At 36.7% G+C, this 16978-nt stretch overlaps 1 protein-coding gene across 2 annotated transcripts; it reads right to left on the reverse strand.

The window, feature by feature from the left end:
• Positions 1 to 3446: 3446 nt before the first annotated feature.
• On the reverse strand, positions 3447 to 12437 carry LOC310639623 (SH2 domain-containing protein 1B-like). 2 transcript variants are annotated; one of them, XM_083361414.1, is made up of 4 exons: positions 12251 to 12437; positions 11220 to 11283; positions 10667 to 10841; positions 3447 to 3790 (listed from the first exon to the last, which is right to left on the reverse strand). In XM_083361414.1, the coding sequence occupies exons 1-4, from the start codon at positions 12382 to 12384 to the stop codon at positions 3753 to 3755; spliced, it is 411 nt and encodes a 136-aa protein (XP_083217540.1). In that variant the 5' UTR covers positions 12385 to 12437; the 3' UTR covers positions 3447 to 3752. The 2 variants fall into 2 exon arrangements, with proteins under 2 accessions (XP_083217540.1, XP_083217539.1); XM_083361413.1 differs by lacking the exon at positions 3447 to 3790 and having other exon boundaries at positions 10230 to 10841.
• Positions 12438 to 16978: the final 4541 nt, after the last annotated feature.

A 16978-nucleotide genomic window follows, 5' to 3' on the forward strand; every position in this document is an offset into this window, starting at 1 on the left:
CATGGAGACGGCATTGGTCGTACTGGTGAATGATCTCTTGGGCGTCCTCCTTGACTCCCAGCTCAATTTTGAAGACCATATATAGGGGGGCTTTTGCCCAGGTTTGCCTGGTGCGCCAGTTGCGACCCTATTTGGACCAAGATGCCCTACGCACAGTCACTCATGCACTTGTGACCTGCCGTTTAGACTACTGCAACGCTCTCTACATGGGGCTGCCCTTGAGGACCACTCGGAGGCTTCAGCTGGTGCAGAATGTAGCCGCACAAGTTGTGATGGGGGTTTCCCGATACTCCTATGTAACACCTCTACTCCGCGAGCTACATTGGCTCCCGGTTACCCTCCAGGTGAGATTCAAGGTGCTGGTGATGACCTATAAAGCTCTAAATGGCTTGGGTCCGGGATATCTGAGGGAACACCTGCTGCCAGCATCAGGTTCCCTGCATCCAGTACGCTCCCACAGGGAGGGTCTGCTCAGGGTGCCGCCGGTAAAAGATTGCCGGCAGATAACACCCAGGGATAGGGCCTTCTCAGTGGGTGCGCCTGCCCTCTGGAACCAGCTGCCCGTGGAGCTCAGGACTGCCCCCGACCTCCGTTCATTCCGCCGGGACCTGAAGACCTGGCTCTTCGACTTCTCTGGCCCAGGCTGAGAATTTTAATTTTAATTCTAATTTTAATTGGGGTTTTTACTTTTTTTTCAGGGATTGATGTAATTTTTTAATTGTTTTTAACTTTTGTATCTTGTTTTAAATACCCTGTAAACCCCCCTGAGTCCTTCGGGAAAGGGCGGTATATAAATCTAAATAAATAAATAAATAAATAAATAAATAAATAAACAAACAAACTCCACGTCTGCCTTTTTCATTTTTTTTCTCTAGATGAAAGGGAAATATTAGAAATCCATGATAACAGGATTATTTAGACAGATTTGGAAGAGGGGCTTGCTATTTCTAATCAGTTTATATTCCTTCTTCCCATTTGTGGCTATGAATGAAAACTACAGAGGTCATTTTTCCATATGAATTCTTTCTCATCTAAGAGAATAACTTCTGGACAAGTAGATTATATTTGATGAGTTAATTGAAACCTACTTCACAATTTAATTAAATAAGTGGTAAATTGAAGACGATATCTGCTCTGGACAGTTCTAGATGTGTGGCATATCTTACTGATAGTTACAAAATATTTGTTATTTTAGAAAAATCTTAGGTTTACTTGCTGACATAATACCTATTTGACAACATCTGTATATCGTATGCATTAAGACTATTTTCTTCATACATTAATGATTTTTTTTCTAGAATAAAGAGACAAATGTACTCAAAATATGTTTCTGGTGTTATTTCCTGTGACACATGATTTATGAAAACCTTATATACTGGCTGATGTAATCAACTAATATGAAAGTGTTAAATCCTGTGTAATGGAAATGATAATTATTTTCCACAGGCTTTTGTCTTTTTATAGGCATAAAAATAAATTGAAAAACAAAAATATACACAGCTAAATGTTATCATCACCGCAGACTGTTAGCTATTTGAAATGGAAATGACATAACAATAACATAGTATGTTGTAATGCATAGTAGGTGAAGGAGAGTAAGAAGCTTAGGGATCAAGTCCCATGAGAAAAGATTCAAACAAGATAAACATATTTATTCCACACAAAAAACAAGATAGTATATTATAAGATATGCTAAAATACATGTATTTTGTTTTATATTGCTCCAGAGTTAAAGATTTGAAGGAATAGATTGTACTTCAAAGAAAAATAATATGAAATTAATCGTAGGAAGAACTTCTTGGGAGTATAAACTGATAAGAGTGTTTGTAAAGCCAAAGTATTATGATTACTTGTTTAACATAATACAGCACTGGATATTCTGGAATTGGACTTAGTGACTTTTGAAGTCCTTTTCAACTCCTTGATCCTCGAAATGGCTTCATCCCCAATCCCCATAACTGTAAAGTGATTAGCATTTCTTTATGAAAGAATTTGGAAACTGACATTCTCGTTGATTTTCTGTCATTAGTGTTAATGTTCCTGAACACACAGCACTATTTCATTTCTCTAAAGAAAAATCACTGCACAAACAAACATGTTATCTGGAAAAATACTTCATTTATTTTTTATACAGATGTCTTCTTCACAGTTCATCAAGCCATTTCTATTCACATTATAGCACGTTAAATTATGGTTAAAATGAATTGAAAAGAACACTTGAGTACATTATAATTTAAAAGTGTAAAAGCCATTAGCAGAAAATAGAAGATGGTAACTAAAAAAGCCTGGCACTGAAATTATATTAAAAAATGTAGACATCTATAAGGCTCAGTTAGAGATCATTATACTTCTATTTCAAAAATGTAAGGATGCACTTAGTGGTTTGGATAACTTTTTTTAAAGTTAGAATTTTGTCGAGTTTAACAATGTAATTTAAGTTAAAAGAATGTGTACAATTTTTACAATTTTGTCTCTTTTTTTGCATTCTGGTATATTTTTTAATATTAATAATTTGCCAATGTTTTTACTAAAGAAACGGGGGAAATGACCAAACTTTATACTGGCTTTGTTTTTAACAAGAAAAATGAATTGGTGGAACTAATCAAACATTTTTATGATGTTTTTCTCTTTTAAACTGTAACCAATTTAAAGCTCTAGGTATTATGCATTCTATGTTTCACATATAAACCAAACAGAAAACATTTGATAAGAGTTCGCTAAATTGATCTGCATGCTACCTGCAACTATTGATCAAAATGTAAAATTCTGTTGTAAAAACACCATCAGGAAAAAACTATATGTACTTGTATCTGTTCTTGTATAGTGACTAACACACTTCACTCAAATAAAATTATACAATTCAGACAATTGTTGGCTTCTTGGTGTCCTCTGAGCTTTCTTTTCTTCCTGCAGACATTTCATTTACAGGCTAGGTGACATCATTGCATGGAGGAACAGAATTTGCAGGTTTCTGTTCTGCAGAAATATGTATGCAGAAACAGAAAATCAAAGAAGACTAGAGACCCAACAATTCAACCCTGAAGTACACAGTCTTCTTTAAAAATACAATTTTAGTAAATATAAAGTCTTCTGAGATGGCATAAGCTATTAAGGTGACTGATCTTTCCAAACTTTGCCCCTTGCATGGACGTGATGTAGCATGATGATAAGTTAAGCATTTGGCTTACTTATTAAATAAAAATTGGTGATTAATCTGAATGCTTATGCTATTTGTTAACCAATCTGTTATGTTAAAGCATATACTCCATGAGAATTAAATATATTTTTGTGTTTTTAAGTGTCACTTACAGTATACCAATGATATTGAATAGTACAAACAATTTAGCATTTTAGAAACATCAAAGACCCTTGCATTTATGACTCAAATATAGTAAGTTAAATAGTGCTAATAAAGGAAAACTCTTAAAATGAAAATATAATGAGGTATTGCATTATGGAAAAAGCTGTCACATTTTTGTGGTATAAGCTTTTCAGATGTCCACTTCATCAGGGGCATAAAGTGACCATTTGCAGAGACACATATATGTACCCAGTACATGGAAAGAAGACAATACAAATATTTATGCATTTTACAAAATGTGCCTTTTACACAGACCAGCAAGCAAGCAAGTAGAAATTGGTATTAAATTTGTCACATCCATAGTATAAATGAACAGAATCCAGTGAAGTGAATAGAAGAGTTTGTATGGATGTGATCCATAGAACGCCCCCGCTGAAATGGAGTGAACAGATTAATCAGGCAAGACATTCAAGTAATCATCACCATCATCTGGAGAGAGGATAAGAAAAAGGTTATTACATTTCTCTAAATTTCAGTGCAAAAAGTATCAGTATCATTCACATTTACAACATGGTGCTTAAATAATCACTGTTGTTTTAAATACACAGTAGAAAGAGATAATTTACTGCATAAGACTCAATAGAATGAGGATTCTGTTAATTACATGACTACCTTGCACTATACAATCCAAGGGGGCAGAAACTTGAATGCAGAAGAGAAATATGTAGCAAAGAAGTAAGATGATTTCTTTTTCACCTCAGACACCCATTCCTACTTTTGCTCCTTTAAATTCTGGTTGAATTATTATATTTTCAGTGTTATATGTAGCTAAAGTCTAAATCTTAGTGGCTTCTATCTCTATGGCATATTTTATCAGCCTTCCACAGCAAATAACTTTTATCACAATGTCTCCAACACTTTCCCTTCACTTTTCCCCAGTCCCATAGAGATGTGTGTAGCTATTTTTTGTAGGATTGCGTCTCCTCCATTTGTAGTGCCTCAGTATAGAAAAGCAACACATCCAATCAAAAGTGTCAGAGGGTCAGTTCGCTTTGGCAGGAATTACTCTTCACTCAGCAATACAAGTATCACTCCAACGTGATACTTAGAAGTGGAGTGCCTTTTCACACTGGAGGGGCATTTAAGTATTATTAAAGTCAAAGCAAAGCTGTTTTTTTTTAAATAATTTGTATACACCTATTATCCATATTGTACTTTGCTTCTTTTTTATTTTGAAACTGACATAAAAGTAGTTTTTTTTCACTGTAAAGATGAATGAGATTATTTATAACAGCGTGAATTTAAATTTAATCTGCTTAGGTACTGCCTGACTCCAGAATTTCTCTGATGGCTTACAATATGTCAATGCATAAAATGCAAAAACAACTCAAAAGGACAAAACCACCAACGACAAAAATAGGATAAGTATAATTTAAATAAAAAGTTGGTTCATTTAGATTTTAAAAAATGTATCAACAAAGATTAATCACCCTAGTCCAAGGCCTGGGAGTGGTTGTGTTTTAGGCTCTCCAGAACGCTAACAGGGTGGGAACTATCCAGATTTCAGGGGGATCATTGTTCCAGGGGTAGACAATACAACAGATAAGGCCACGCATATCAATTTATAATACTATATTATAAATATTCTGCTAACTGCCTTTAGTTGTTTGCTGCTAACAGTTCCATTTTTGACATAAATAAATTTTTAAAGGACTTATTTCACATGTTCGGTGCCTTTAAAAGTACAGAGTAGACTTCTATTAGACTGCTACATTAACTAGCCCAATATTGTTCTCTTCCTGATGTATGTTATAACATTTCAGTCTGCCAGCAGTTCAATCCTGACTAACTGAAAGTTGACTGTTTAATCCTTCCGAGATTAGTAAAATGAGGACCCAAATTGTTGGGGGCAATATGCTGGCTCTGTAAATCATTTAAAGAGGGCTGTAAAGCACTATGAAGCGGTTAAGTGCTCTTGCTAGCTACTATGCTTTTATGCAGGTGGACCCTGTCTTACAGTCACAGCTAAGACCAGATTTTCCATTGGTTAAATCACGGGTCAGCAACCCACAGCTCCAGAGCCGCATGTGGCTCTTTAAGCTGTCTCCTGCAGCTCCCAGTCGCCCGGTGCGCACGCACCTCTCTGAACGGGCAGTGGTGCGCGCACAACTCTCCGAACGGGCAGTGGCACCGCCCATTTGGAAAGCTGCTGCAGCCCGTTTGCAGAGCTGCCGCCCTCCTCTGAAGGCGGTAGCTCTGCAAATGGGCCGCAGCAGCTTTCCAAACCGGCGGCAGCAGATCTGCAAACGGGTGGCGCCGCCACCCATTCGGGCGTAGGTGCACACGCACCTCTCCAAAGGTTTGGAGAGCTGCGCGCACACCTCTAGGAATGGGCGGTGGCGCCACCCTTTTGGAAAGCTGCTGCGGCTCATTTGCAGAGCTACCAAAGGTGGTAGCTCTGCAAATGGGCCGCAGCAGCTTTCCAAACCGGTGGCAGCAGGTCTGCAAACGGGTGGCGCCGTTGCCGATTCGGGCAGAGGTACGCGCGCACCTCTCGGAACAGACGGTGGAGCCACCCATTTGGAAAGCTGCTGTGGCCCATTTGCAGAGCTGCCGCCTTCCTTTGAAGGTGGCAGGTCTGCAAACTGGCCATGGCAGCTTTCCAAACCGGCTGCGGCAGGTTTACAAATGGGTGGCGGTGTGCGCGCACCTCTCCAAAGGTTTGCAGAGGTGCGCACGCACTTCTCCAAAGGTTTGGAGAGCTGCGCGTGCACCTGTCCAAATGGGTGGCGTTGCCACCTATTTGGAAAGCTGCTGCGGCCTGTTTGCGACAACTCTGAAGGCAGCAACTCTGCAAACGGGCTACGGCAGCATGCAGACCTACCACCGCCCAAATTGGTGGCGGCAGGTCTGCAAACAGGTGGTACCGCCGCCCGTTCAGAGAGTGGGAAGGTTTGGAGAGCTGCATGCGCACCTCTCCGCACGGGCAGTGGTTTGGAGGTCCCGGGGGTGGCTCTGGCGGCACCTGGGCTGAAGGCGGTGCCGCAACCCAGCGCCCGTCACCAGGGAGACCCATCGCCACGCAGGTGCCTCCCGTTTTGCGCATGCGCAAAACATTTTGCTTTTTGCACGTACGTGGACGCATGCACGCACACTTTTTGCGGCTCCCACTTTTTTTGTGTGTGATGGAACCAGTTCCGAGTGGCTCTTTTGGTTTTTCAGGTTGCCGACCCCTGGGTTAAATGAACATATGCTTGATTTTTATGATAATTTTGTCATGACTGTTAAGTGAAATCACTGCAGTCATTATGTAAATCATGGTTGATAAGCAAATCTGGCTTCACCCATTGACTCAGCTTGTTGGCTGGAAAGGTTACAAAGAGCTATTTATTTATTTATTTGCCCCCATCTCGTTTTGAACCAGTCACATGACCTGGGCTAAGGAAAGTGTCATAAATAATGCCAGTTGCCAAGTGCCCCAATTTTGATCGTGTGACTACTGCAACAGTCATAAGTCGCTTTTTTCAGTGCCATTGTAACTTGATGCTTGCTAAACAAATGATTTTAAGTCAAAAACCACCCATACCTTTTATTTAGGGTTTGACATTGATAAGTATGTATGTGACCACTGACCTCCAGGGCATAGTCAGATGTTAAAGTACTCTCCAACAGTCCGTCAACCAGGAGAAAAGTATATGGGCACAAAATTTTCTCCCTGAATTGCCAAGCAATTAATAATGAGGCTGGTGCTGTCCTTATTGTTTTAATGTGGCACAAGTTAAGAAGAGGGATTGGTGAATGTCTGTAGTTTTATTGCTCTCCCTCACTCCACTATGCCTGTCCCATAGCAGGATCACAATAATCACAGCCATTCAACAGCCCCACAGCCTTGGGTAGTAAAAGGAGTTTTGGGTTTGAGTTCAAGGGCTGCTTTGGAAAGAAGGTAAAGGTGAGTACCTCTAAATTTTAACTTTAAAGCCTAAGGGAGCAAAGGAAATGTGTGTAGGTCTGTGTGTGAGAGTAAGAAGATCCTTTTCCCAATCACAGCTGGATTTCCTGATTTTGTCTCCCTATATGTTTCTTTAAGCACTGCAGTATTAATGCCTTTTCAAACTCTGTCTGCAAGCTACCCCCCCCCCCCATTCTACTTCTCCTTTTCTTATTCTACTTCTCATTTTCTGATCCTCTGTTCTCCATGCCTTTGTCTGTCTCTCCTGGGAAAGTCCACCCAGAAAGTGGGAAGGAGATCTTGTTCTCATGTCTTTTAGCCCTGCATAGATGACTCAACAACCTTTTGGAAGCCGACCACACTGACCCAGACACTGCCTCCATCCATTTGAGCCATAGAATTGGATTTTGAATCCAGCCATCCACTAAAAAGCCACCATGCAACCTGAGTGGAACAGATCTTCTCAAGTCCTACCATTCCCCCAGATGCCTGTGAAAGCTACAGAGGAAGGAAGAAGCCCTGGAGCCATTGGTCCACACGTGAAGCCTCAGAAAAAAATTAGAAGACTATGGGGGGCGGGTGGAAACTCATTGTAAGGTTCTCTGTCTTGCCCCATTTGTTTTGAAATTAAGAAGCTGAATGTATTTATGCAGTGATGGCATTTGGGAATAGTTGGCACAGCAAGTACTGAATACCTTGGACTTCTGTCTGGTGGGAGGGAAAATTTGTCTAGGATGCTTGTATTGCCTGTTTTGTGGAAGTAGCTGTAGTCTATCTCTTTCACCTACCTTCTCCAGCCTGATTCTTGCCCTGTGTCATTAAAACTTTGCATGTACAACTTCCTGCAAATTCCAAGGGGGAGGGAACCAGGCCCCTCAGGTGATTTGCAATTCATATGCCCTGACTAGGGAAGTAGCAGAAAAGAGATCTCCAAACCTAAGCCCTGAATATCTTGCACTGGTGGACTCAGATTGGGAGTCCTAGGGCTCACTATGTGCAATTTAAAAAAAATTAATAACCTGGCTTGCATACTGGCTAACCTCAATTGGACATCACTAACCTGGATGAACTGAACTAAGAGCTAAGGCAGGAAGCAACCCTTGAAAAAGGGCAGCCAGTGGTTATGTACTGAGAGAAACCATGGCTGTGAAGAATTTTGAGAGGCATGTGCTTCAAAACCTGATGAAGCTCAAAGTGACACCCAACATTTAAAAAGAATTGGCACAGAATATTGGACACTATAACTTTCTTTTCCATCTAACAGAACTTTTGCTCTGGCTTTAGACCTTCATGGTTGAACTCTATTAGTGCCTCCCTTTTTTTGCATTAACAGTTTAAAGCATGTTCACCAAATCTTCCTGATCAGATCAATTTTAATCTTGTGCCAGTAAAAGTGCATCACCCACACTATTATGGCACAAAGGGGGGATTTGTGGGAAGTCAGTTCCCCCACCAGAGAAAAAAAATATTCTTGGAAATATTTAAAAGGCAGAATATATTTCCCTAAAGGATTTTAAAGGCAAACCCCCTCCTCAAGTCTCTGTCCCAAAAAGAAACCAAGCCATTATTGAGTTTTTGGACTGAACCTAAATTGTTAATTCCTGCAAATTGAAGATTTTTTCTATCCAAACAAGATATGGCAGCTGTGGCTAGGAAAGCTTTTGCACATTTTGGGTAGTGCTCAAGTTCTGCTCATTCCTGGACAGGAATCCTGTTCTCTGGCGTCCATTTCTTTGAAACCTCCTGCTTAGATTAGTGTAACTTACTTTAAAGAGCATTTGGAATCTTCAACTGGTACAAAACGCAGCTGCATGGATAATAAATTTTGCCAGTTTATTTATTTATTTATTTATTTATTTATTTATTTTATTACATTTATATACCGCTCTTTCCCGAAGGACTCAGGGCGGTTTACAGTGTGATTAAAAAAACAGAGATACAAAAGTTAAAAACGGATTTTAAAAAAATGTGTAAAATCCCTACTATGTGAGCTGCACTAGCTGCTGGTGTGTTTACAGGTGCAATTCAAGGCGCTGGTTGTCATTTTTAAAGCCCTACATAGCTTGGTACTGGTTTACCCGAGGGACTGCCTTTTCCCAAGCGTTTCTACCCATTCAACTCAATCAAACAGATTGGGAATGCTGCAGATCCCATCAGCCAAAGAGTGTCAACTGGAGGGAACTATAAGACAGGGATTTTTCTGCTATACCCCTGTGTTATGGAACACTCTCCTCTTAGAGATTAGAATAGCCTCAACTTTTTTGCCCTTTTGCTAAGCTTTAAAACCTTGGCTATGCCTGGAGCTCGGAATGTATTAAGGATCCTGTTCCTTGGCTTTACTATTAATAGATTAATTATATCAGTTACTGTTTTTACTATTTTGTGGATGTTCTTATTGTTTTAAAGTTTATTATTTTAATTGTTTTATTTTTTTGGAATTGTAAGCCACTCAGAGTCACTTGGTTGAATTGAGAGGTTATAAAAATTGAATAAATAAAATAAATATCTGACTTATGAATTACTTTTAATGGTAAATCTGAAAGCAGTTAATTTTTACTAATCTGCCTAAATTTCATAGGCTCCCTCCAAATAAACTCCATTTTGTTGAGGGACCAGTGTGCAAGCATTCTGCACTTTAGGGGGAACAAAATATTGATCGCTATTCAGTGAGAGTCTTCTGACTAGAATTCCATTCAGGGAAAGTTGTTATTACAAGCAGAAGCAAGCTCTGGACCCACTATTGATTTTGACCAATACTGCTGATTTAAATGCTGAAATTCTATTGATAATGGGATAGGCATTTCTGCTATGGCTGTGAAAAGACTCTGATCCACTCTGAAGGCTAGATCTGGGCCAAAAATAACATATCTTATTGGTTCATGCAAAGGAAGAGCCATGCATTCTATCACACCAGATCTGGTATGTGACTGATGTGACAGTAATCTAAATACCAAATCCACAGCCAATGCTTTCCTAAAATGATGTTAGTTCTGGAGAATAATAATTACAGCGCCACAATGCTTTAAAAATATATGCCATCACTTTACCTAAGGCGTGCTAAGAAAAGAATTGCCTATATTTTTATAACAATCCTCTAAAGGATTCCTCTAGGCATATTGGATTCTTTCTTTCTTTCTTTCTTTCTTTCTTTCTTTCTTTCTTTCTTTCTTTCTTTCTTTCTTTCTTTCTTTCTTTCTTTCTTCTTTCTTTCTTTCTTTCTTTCTTTCTTTCTTCCTTCCTTCCTTCCTTCCTTCCTTCCTTCCTTCCTTCCTTCCTTCCTTCCTTCCTTCCTTTCTCTCTCTGTCTCTGTCTGTGTCTCTCTCTTTTATAAAAGTAATCTTTAGTAGTCTGTGCTGATGATTCTTAATTTGAAATATATAAATATTTTACCACCTTTATAATTACTTGTCTCTTACCAGGATTCTCATATGCTTCCTCTTTAGTGACATACACAGTCTGAGTTTCTTGATAGTAAGGACAACGATTTACAGGGTAGCCCAGATGGATTACTAGGCCTTGATTTGGCTTTTTGTAGTTGTCAATTAAATCTTTTAATGTTCTGAAGACATGTGCCGGAGTACCTTCAGATGTCTAAAATATAAGCACATTGACACTAAATTTACATTTAATTCAAAAACATATTAATTTATTTTGTATCCAAATAATAAATAATGACTAAAATAGATTCTTTTCAGATATGATTATAGCTAATGTAGCATATTTTTAAATATCCTCAAACTATGACCTTTAGCATCTTTTTATATTAATATAGAATCACAATTAAGCAACATTATTCATCACAATTTAAAATACATGAAGTTGTCAAAATAAGATAATCTAAGCACATTCTAGTTCAACATGCTTCTCCCACTTCCAACTGGTAAAATTGCACAAATGTCTTATAGGTGTCTAGTAAAATTATATTTCTTTAGATTTAAGGAATAAGAAATAGATTATACGTTTTCTTACCTGCATCATAAAATGTCCATTACTTTTCCTGAAGATTCGGTAAGTGTAGATAAGATGCTCATAACTAATTTTTAGAACAAAAGGTGTATTAGCAAAAGGTGATGTTTGTGAACTGGGAAAGTAAAATACACGGAAGAATCATATGCCTAAAACTGTTAACCATAAAGAGAAATATGCAGAACATGTATAAATTTATCACTGGTAAACCTAACTGTAGCTAATTAAGTTTTAGTTTTCTAGAAATAGATATCAGCTAAATAAATAGAAACTTTCCTCTGATGGGAAAATTCTGAACCAATATATGAATTAACATCACCAGAGCAAGTAAAAATATATTCCACCATTCTGAAGGGGGAAAAAATTAAAAAGTAATATATTTTTACTGACAAGTTAAAACAGTTATATTTGGTAGACATCCTAAGTCAGCATAGAACAATTACATATGCCTGATTCTAAATATTTTTATAAATGTAAATTTCTTTTACACTCAGTAGCAATGACAATTGCCATCATACAACTGGTTGAATTCATACATGAGAACTGGCTTCCATATATGCTATATACATTATCCTACATATCTGGTTCTATACCACACATCGTTTGAAGAAGAGATGTTGAAAGCTGGTAGATAAAAATATCCTGATTAAATATATGTTGTAAGGATTGATCTTGAATCTGTAATTGTTTGAAATTTCCAAAACCAGCATATTATTTTATTATCTATTTATTTCTACATTTAAATTTGGGCTAGATGTACACTGCAGCTTATAATAAAGCAGAATCAGTATTATGTATACTCCAACTAGGTATGTGTGCCTGGAACAATTTTCTCACTTTCTGAAAACAGATGGTAGTTGGTTCTCAAAAGTGCAAGCATCTAAAAACATAACTCAGTCCATAAAAGCATTAGTCATGTTCAAGCTGTCTTTATACAATACCAGATTCTGTAAAACATTTGCATTTCTTCTAACTGAATCCTTTCCTTTAACCAATAAAAGCTATCTTAGTTACATAAAAGTGGAGGTACTTACAAAATGCACAAGCAAAGAGCTCCTGGTACGCTCTCACTGTCTCGTACTAAAAAACTTCCATTTATTCCCACTTTGCTCAGTAATTCTTCACAATTTTCTTTAGTTATATTTCCATGAAAATATTGAAATTCCATTGATGTATAAAACTGCAGATTAATTCTTAAGATTTAGCTAAAAATATGACCTGTTCTCTACTGAACTGTGGAACAAAGAATATTAAAACTGTTTAGTGTGCAATCTCTATTGTATGATTTGTTGTTTCCCATATGCAAAATGAAGGAGGTTAACACAGGAAGTACTAGCTGATAAATAGGTTAGTCATCACCTTAGCTGTTAAAACAAAGACTTTCATTTCTCTGGGTTTTAAGTAGCTTTGGGGAATAGGAGGATATGCAAGCCCTAATCAACTTATTAAAACCCATCTAATTTCTTGTAAGGAAATATGACACAGGCATGTTGAATCTTTCATACATGTATAATAACGTAGTCATAATAATTCCATAATGTAGTCTGCTGAAATCTATGCTTACAGAAAAATTATTTGTTCCATCCTCACAAAAAAGCAAAGCTATCTTGTCTTCAAGCAGCAGGCCAATAGAACTGAGATATTTTGCAAAGAATTCCAAAACAAAGAAGATATAAAGAAGGAAAACAAAAAATCCATAATTTCAAGGTGATATAAAGAGGATTAATGATATAGTTTGGAAATATATAAAAAGGACAACAATGGGTAAACCCTATGACACAAGAATAAAAAATATATATAGTTGAAGAATTATAGAATTTTTGGTTCAATATAAAAATAGAATGACCTTTTTTATTTAGAATAAATGAATCAAATATTTTATATACAATCCTTAAAAAATGAATTATGTGTTCAATAAGTATAGAATAATTTATGTATTTAATAAATTAAGTTAGAAAGATTGATTTTCAACAAATAGTTGTTAGATGTATAACTTATAAATATAACTCAGATGTTGTATTTTTTTCTATCCTGCTCTATGGTATAGAGAGTTGGTCTCTGACAGAAGGCCATCTGAAGAGACTAGAAGCATTTGAAATGTGGATTTACAGGCGGCTGTTACATATAAGCTGGGTTGACAAGATCAGAAATGAGGAGGTGATAAGCCGCCTGGGAAAGCCAAGGGAAATGATCAAAACAATTAAAAAACGAAAGAATATTTCGGACATGTGATGCGACACCCAGAAAAATACGGCATACTCCATTTAATCCTCCAGGGAAAGATTGAAGGCAAACAAGGCAAACAAGAAGATCATCATGGCTTCAAAATCTAAGGGACTGGTTTGGACAAAACTAAGCAGCACTTTTTTGTGGGGCTGCTGATAAAAATAGGATCGCCAACATGATTGCCAATGTCTAATAACAGATTTGGCACAAAAAGAAGAAGTTGTTAGACTTAGCTAACTTAGAAGAATAAGTATTAATAAGGTATACTGGGTTGGTGACACTACTCTAATAGCTGAAGATGCAAATGTTCTGCATGCTCCAGTCCTGGAGCACAGTGACAAAAATGAGGTTACAATTAAATATAAAGAAGGTAAACTAACCAGCCTTAGAATCAACAGAGAAGATCCTGATATAGTACACAGCTTTGCCTTTTACAATTAACTGTCAATCAGCAATCAAGATTTTCTGGATCATAGGGACCTGAGCTCAGTTAGTCATGCTCTGGTCATCTCCTGCTTGTATTGTATTGTATTGCAACATGAAAAAAATAGAAAAGAAAATATTGCAAAGAAAAAATAACAATATGGTTTAAAAAAACCCAAATATATAGAGAAATGGCTCTCCCCTTCATTATAACAAGTATAAAAATTTTAGTAGCTTATAGCTTTCTCTTAAAATAAAATAAATGCTCTCTTGTTTCCAAATTCCATCTCTTACTTATAAACAAATCCTTAAAACCTCAGCACTTCAGTCCTGATCAGCAAAATCCATTAAGAATTACTGGAGACAACACAAAGCTACTACTTTATATCCCTTCCTTTTTACTTTAACTTTAGACCCTTAAAATAATGTTGAACTTGAGTTCTTTTCATTTGTTTCCCTTGTTACAATTTTTTTTCAAAGCTCTAACAAGCACCTTTTGTAAATCCATAAAAAAAATATCCAGGTCATTCTCTTGGCTTGTTATTTGTATACCCCTTTTAATTATTAAGACATAAGCCAGTTTCTTTTGTGTAGCATCTTTTTCTATATCATTCTTGTAGCCTGCTGTTTTTAAATCCACTTTCAAATCAGTCTCTGTGTTTATCTGGTAAAACTTGTTCTTCCTACATAACATCTTTTAAACATTCTTTTTTGTTGTTTTAAAATTGTATTGAGGTTTATCACAGCATAAAATACAATAAAAATGAAAATAAGGGGGGCCCTTTTTTTCTTCTTTCCCTTTTTTCATTTTCTATCCTACACTCCCCTCCCCCTTTTCTACAGGCAGACATTCTTAAAATTAGTTTCTGAGTCCACTGTTCAAACATATGCTGCATTAAGTCCAATGTTAAAATATTTTGCTCCACTCTAAATCAGAGTTAAGTTTTCTTCTCCTTTAATCATAATCTATAGTTCCCTCTAGTGTCCAAACTTCAAAGTCCCATCCTATCATTTTTTTTAAAGAAGTCAAACCAAAAACATTTTCCTGGGGTTCCTAATAACTGAAAAGCACTTAACAATTAGTTTGTGAAATTGATTAGAAAAGGAAGAATGCAAATCCAGTGTCTTTTTGAAGGTGGCAATCATGGTTTCAGCAAAAAATAACTATTCCCTCATCTTCCAGAGACTAGACAATTGTGGGCAAGAGCAATTATTCTGGTCATTTGAGCCTTGAGAGAGGACTGGGTTGATCTGTACAATGATCTATCAGTTTGGTTCCTTGGCTGTCCGTGGTATTCCTGGGAGTCTTCTCCAACACCACAATTCAAAAATGTCAATATCCTTCAGAGGTCTAACTTTTTCTATCTTAGATTATCACAGAGAACACCAATGCTTGCACTATTTTGACCTTTGTAGGTATAGAGACAGTTCATAACATCTGAATATCTTTTCCGAGGCATTCATTGCTGTTCTATCACGTAGTAGCCTGTGGCATATTTTTTGACTGCTTGTTTCTTACTGTTGATGGTTACACCTACACAGCTTTGATAGGCTAAGAGTTTAATAAGACATTATACTGATTGATTCACATCAATCTTACAGCACATATCATCTTCCCATATATGGAACGGATGCTGCAATATTATATAGTTTGCATATTTTGTAAAATAATTCCAGAAGAAGTAGAAAATCAATCAAAATTAATAATAATTTTGAAAAGCTACAAAAGTGCTTTCAAACTATCTGATTCAATTTGCTATTTTAAAATAGGCCCACACATTGATTCACAGATCTACTGCATTAATTTTATCAAAGCATGGCATCACTGCACAAATACTTCTGTAAATACATTGTGGTTGTCAGTCTTGCGAGGCAAAGCAGATAGGAAATACAAGTATATGAGTTAATTTACTTTATTGTAAAGCTACATTAACAGAATCTAGCAAATTCGAAAGTACCTACCTCCCCCATTTTTTCCCACACAAGAAACAAGAGAGATTCTCTTCTGATTCTGTTGCCCTGCCCATTATCTGGCTCTAGGCTGTGCTGTCTGTTATCTGATGATTCCCTTGGCAGCAACCTTTGGTCAGTCTTCTAAGTTCATTCCCACATATCTTTACATGGTTAATTAATAACATCAAGAGAAGTTTTGGGGCATTTTAAAGGTTTAACAAATGTATTATGGCATAAACCTTTTCATTTGCTTCCTGAAAGATAATAGATACTGTTTATGCACATGGCGATGGTTTGTGGGTTTTTTTGTATGTGGGGAAAGATTTGTTAGCAGTAAAATCAAAAGCAGTAAAATGCAAAATGCACTGAAAGATATTCAATATTTGTTAAATTATTCATCATAATCTACAAAGAATTTCTAATCAGAACAAAAGTAATAACACTGTAATTAAGAGTAGCCTAATAAAACCCCAATTCTGATTCATGGCAAATCCACAGAATGAACTATTTTTGTAGTTCAACTGTTTCATACGAATATTTAGTTTTAAAATTCTTCATTTACTGTATGTATGATGGTTTAAGGTTAATAAACATATTGAACATTGAAATTCTCTCCTGCTAGTTTCTCAATATTATTTCAGAGCTCTAATTTATGTCCTTTTTTCAAGCTGGTCATTGTATCCTATTCAAAATTCACATTGCTTCTTAATCATAGCTGATAATATACTGTAGTGAAAGTTGTGCACATGAGCTATTCATTTGGGGCTGATTTTATTAGGAGATACAGTCGTTTTGTTTGAAATAACTGTGAAAAAATCTTATCTGATTTTACCCCAATGGATAATTCTTTATTGTATGATATGCAGCCTGTTGCTAGTGACTAGCTCCTTTATTTCATAAGGGACATAGGTGACCTGTAGGTATTATTTTGAAAGAAGGACTATAGATCTTGTGATAATTTTTGCTAGATATTGCTGGGCTTGATTCACATACCACATATCTGAGCAGTGATATGTATGCTCGTCATAAAACTCAGTTGTTTACTTCTGTCATTTAATTATGCTATCATTTCAGCTGTCCTTTTATTGTTTTTGAGTCCATGGCTATAATAACAAATAAATGGGCAAATAACAAATAAATAAGATTTATTTACAAGATTG

Source organism: Vipera ursinii (genome assembly GCF_947247035.1).
Source record: "Vipera ursinii genome assembly, chromosome: 4".
NCBI lineage: Eukaryota > Metazoa > Chordata > Lepidosauria > Squamata > Viperidae > Vipera > Vipera ursinii.

What these genes read in the sequence shown, in the direction of transcription:
- LOC310639623 (XM_083361413.1), bottom strand. Translation starts at nt 12,384, where the DNA reads ATGGAATTTCAATATTTTCATGGAAATATAACTAAAGAAAATTGTGAA. An exon ending in GCTCTTTGCTTGTGCATTTT is followed by an intron (nt 11,284 to 12,250) that starts GTAAGTACCTCC and finishes TCTAAAAATTAG; the next exon opens with TTATGAGCATCTTATCTACA. An exon ending in ATGGACATTTTATGATGCAG is followed by an intron (nt 10,842 to 11,219) that starts GTAAGAAAACGT and finishes CTTATATTTTAG; the next exon opens with ACATCTGAAGGTACTCCGGC.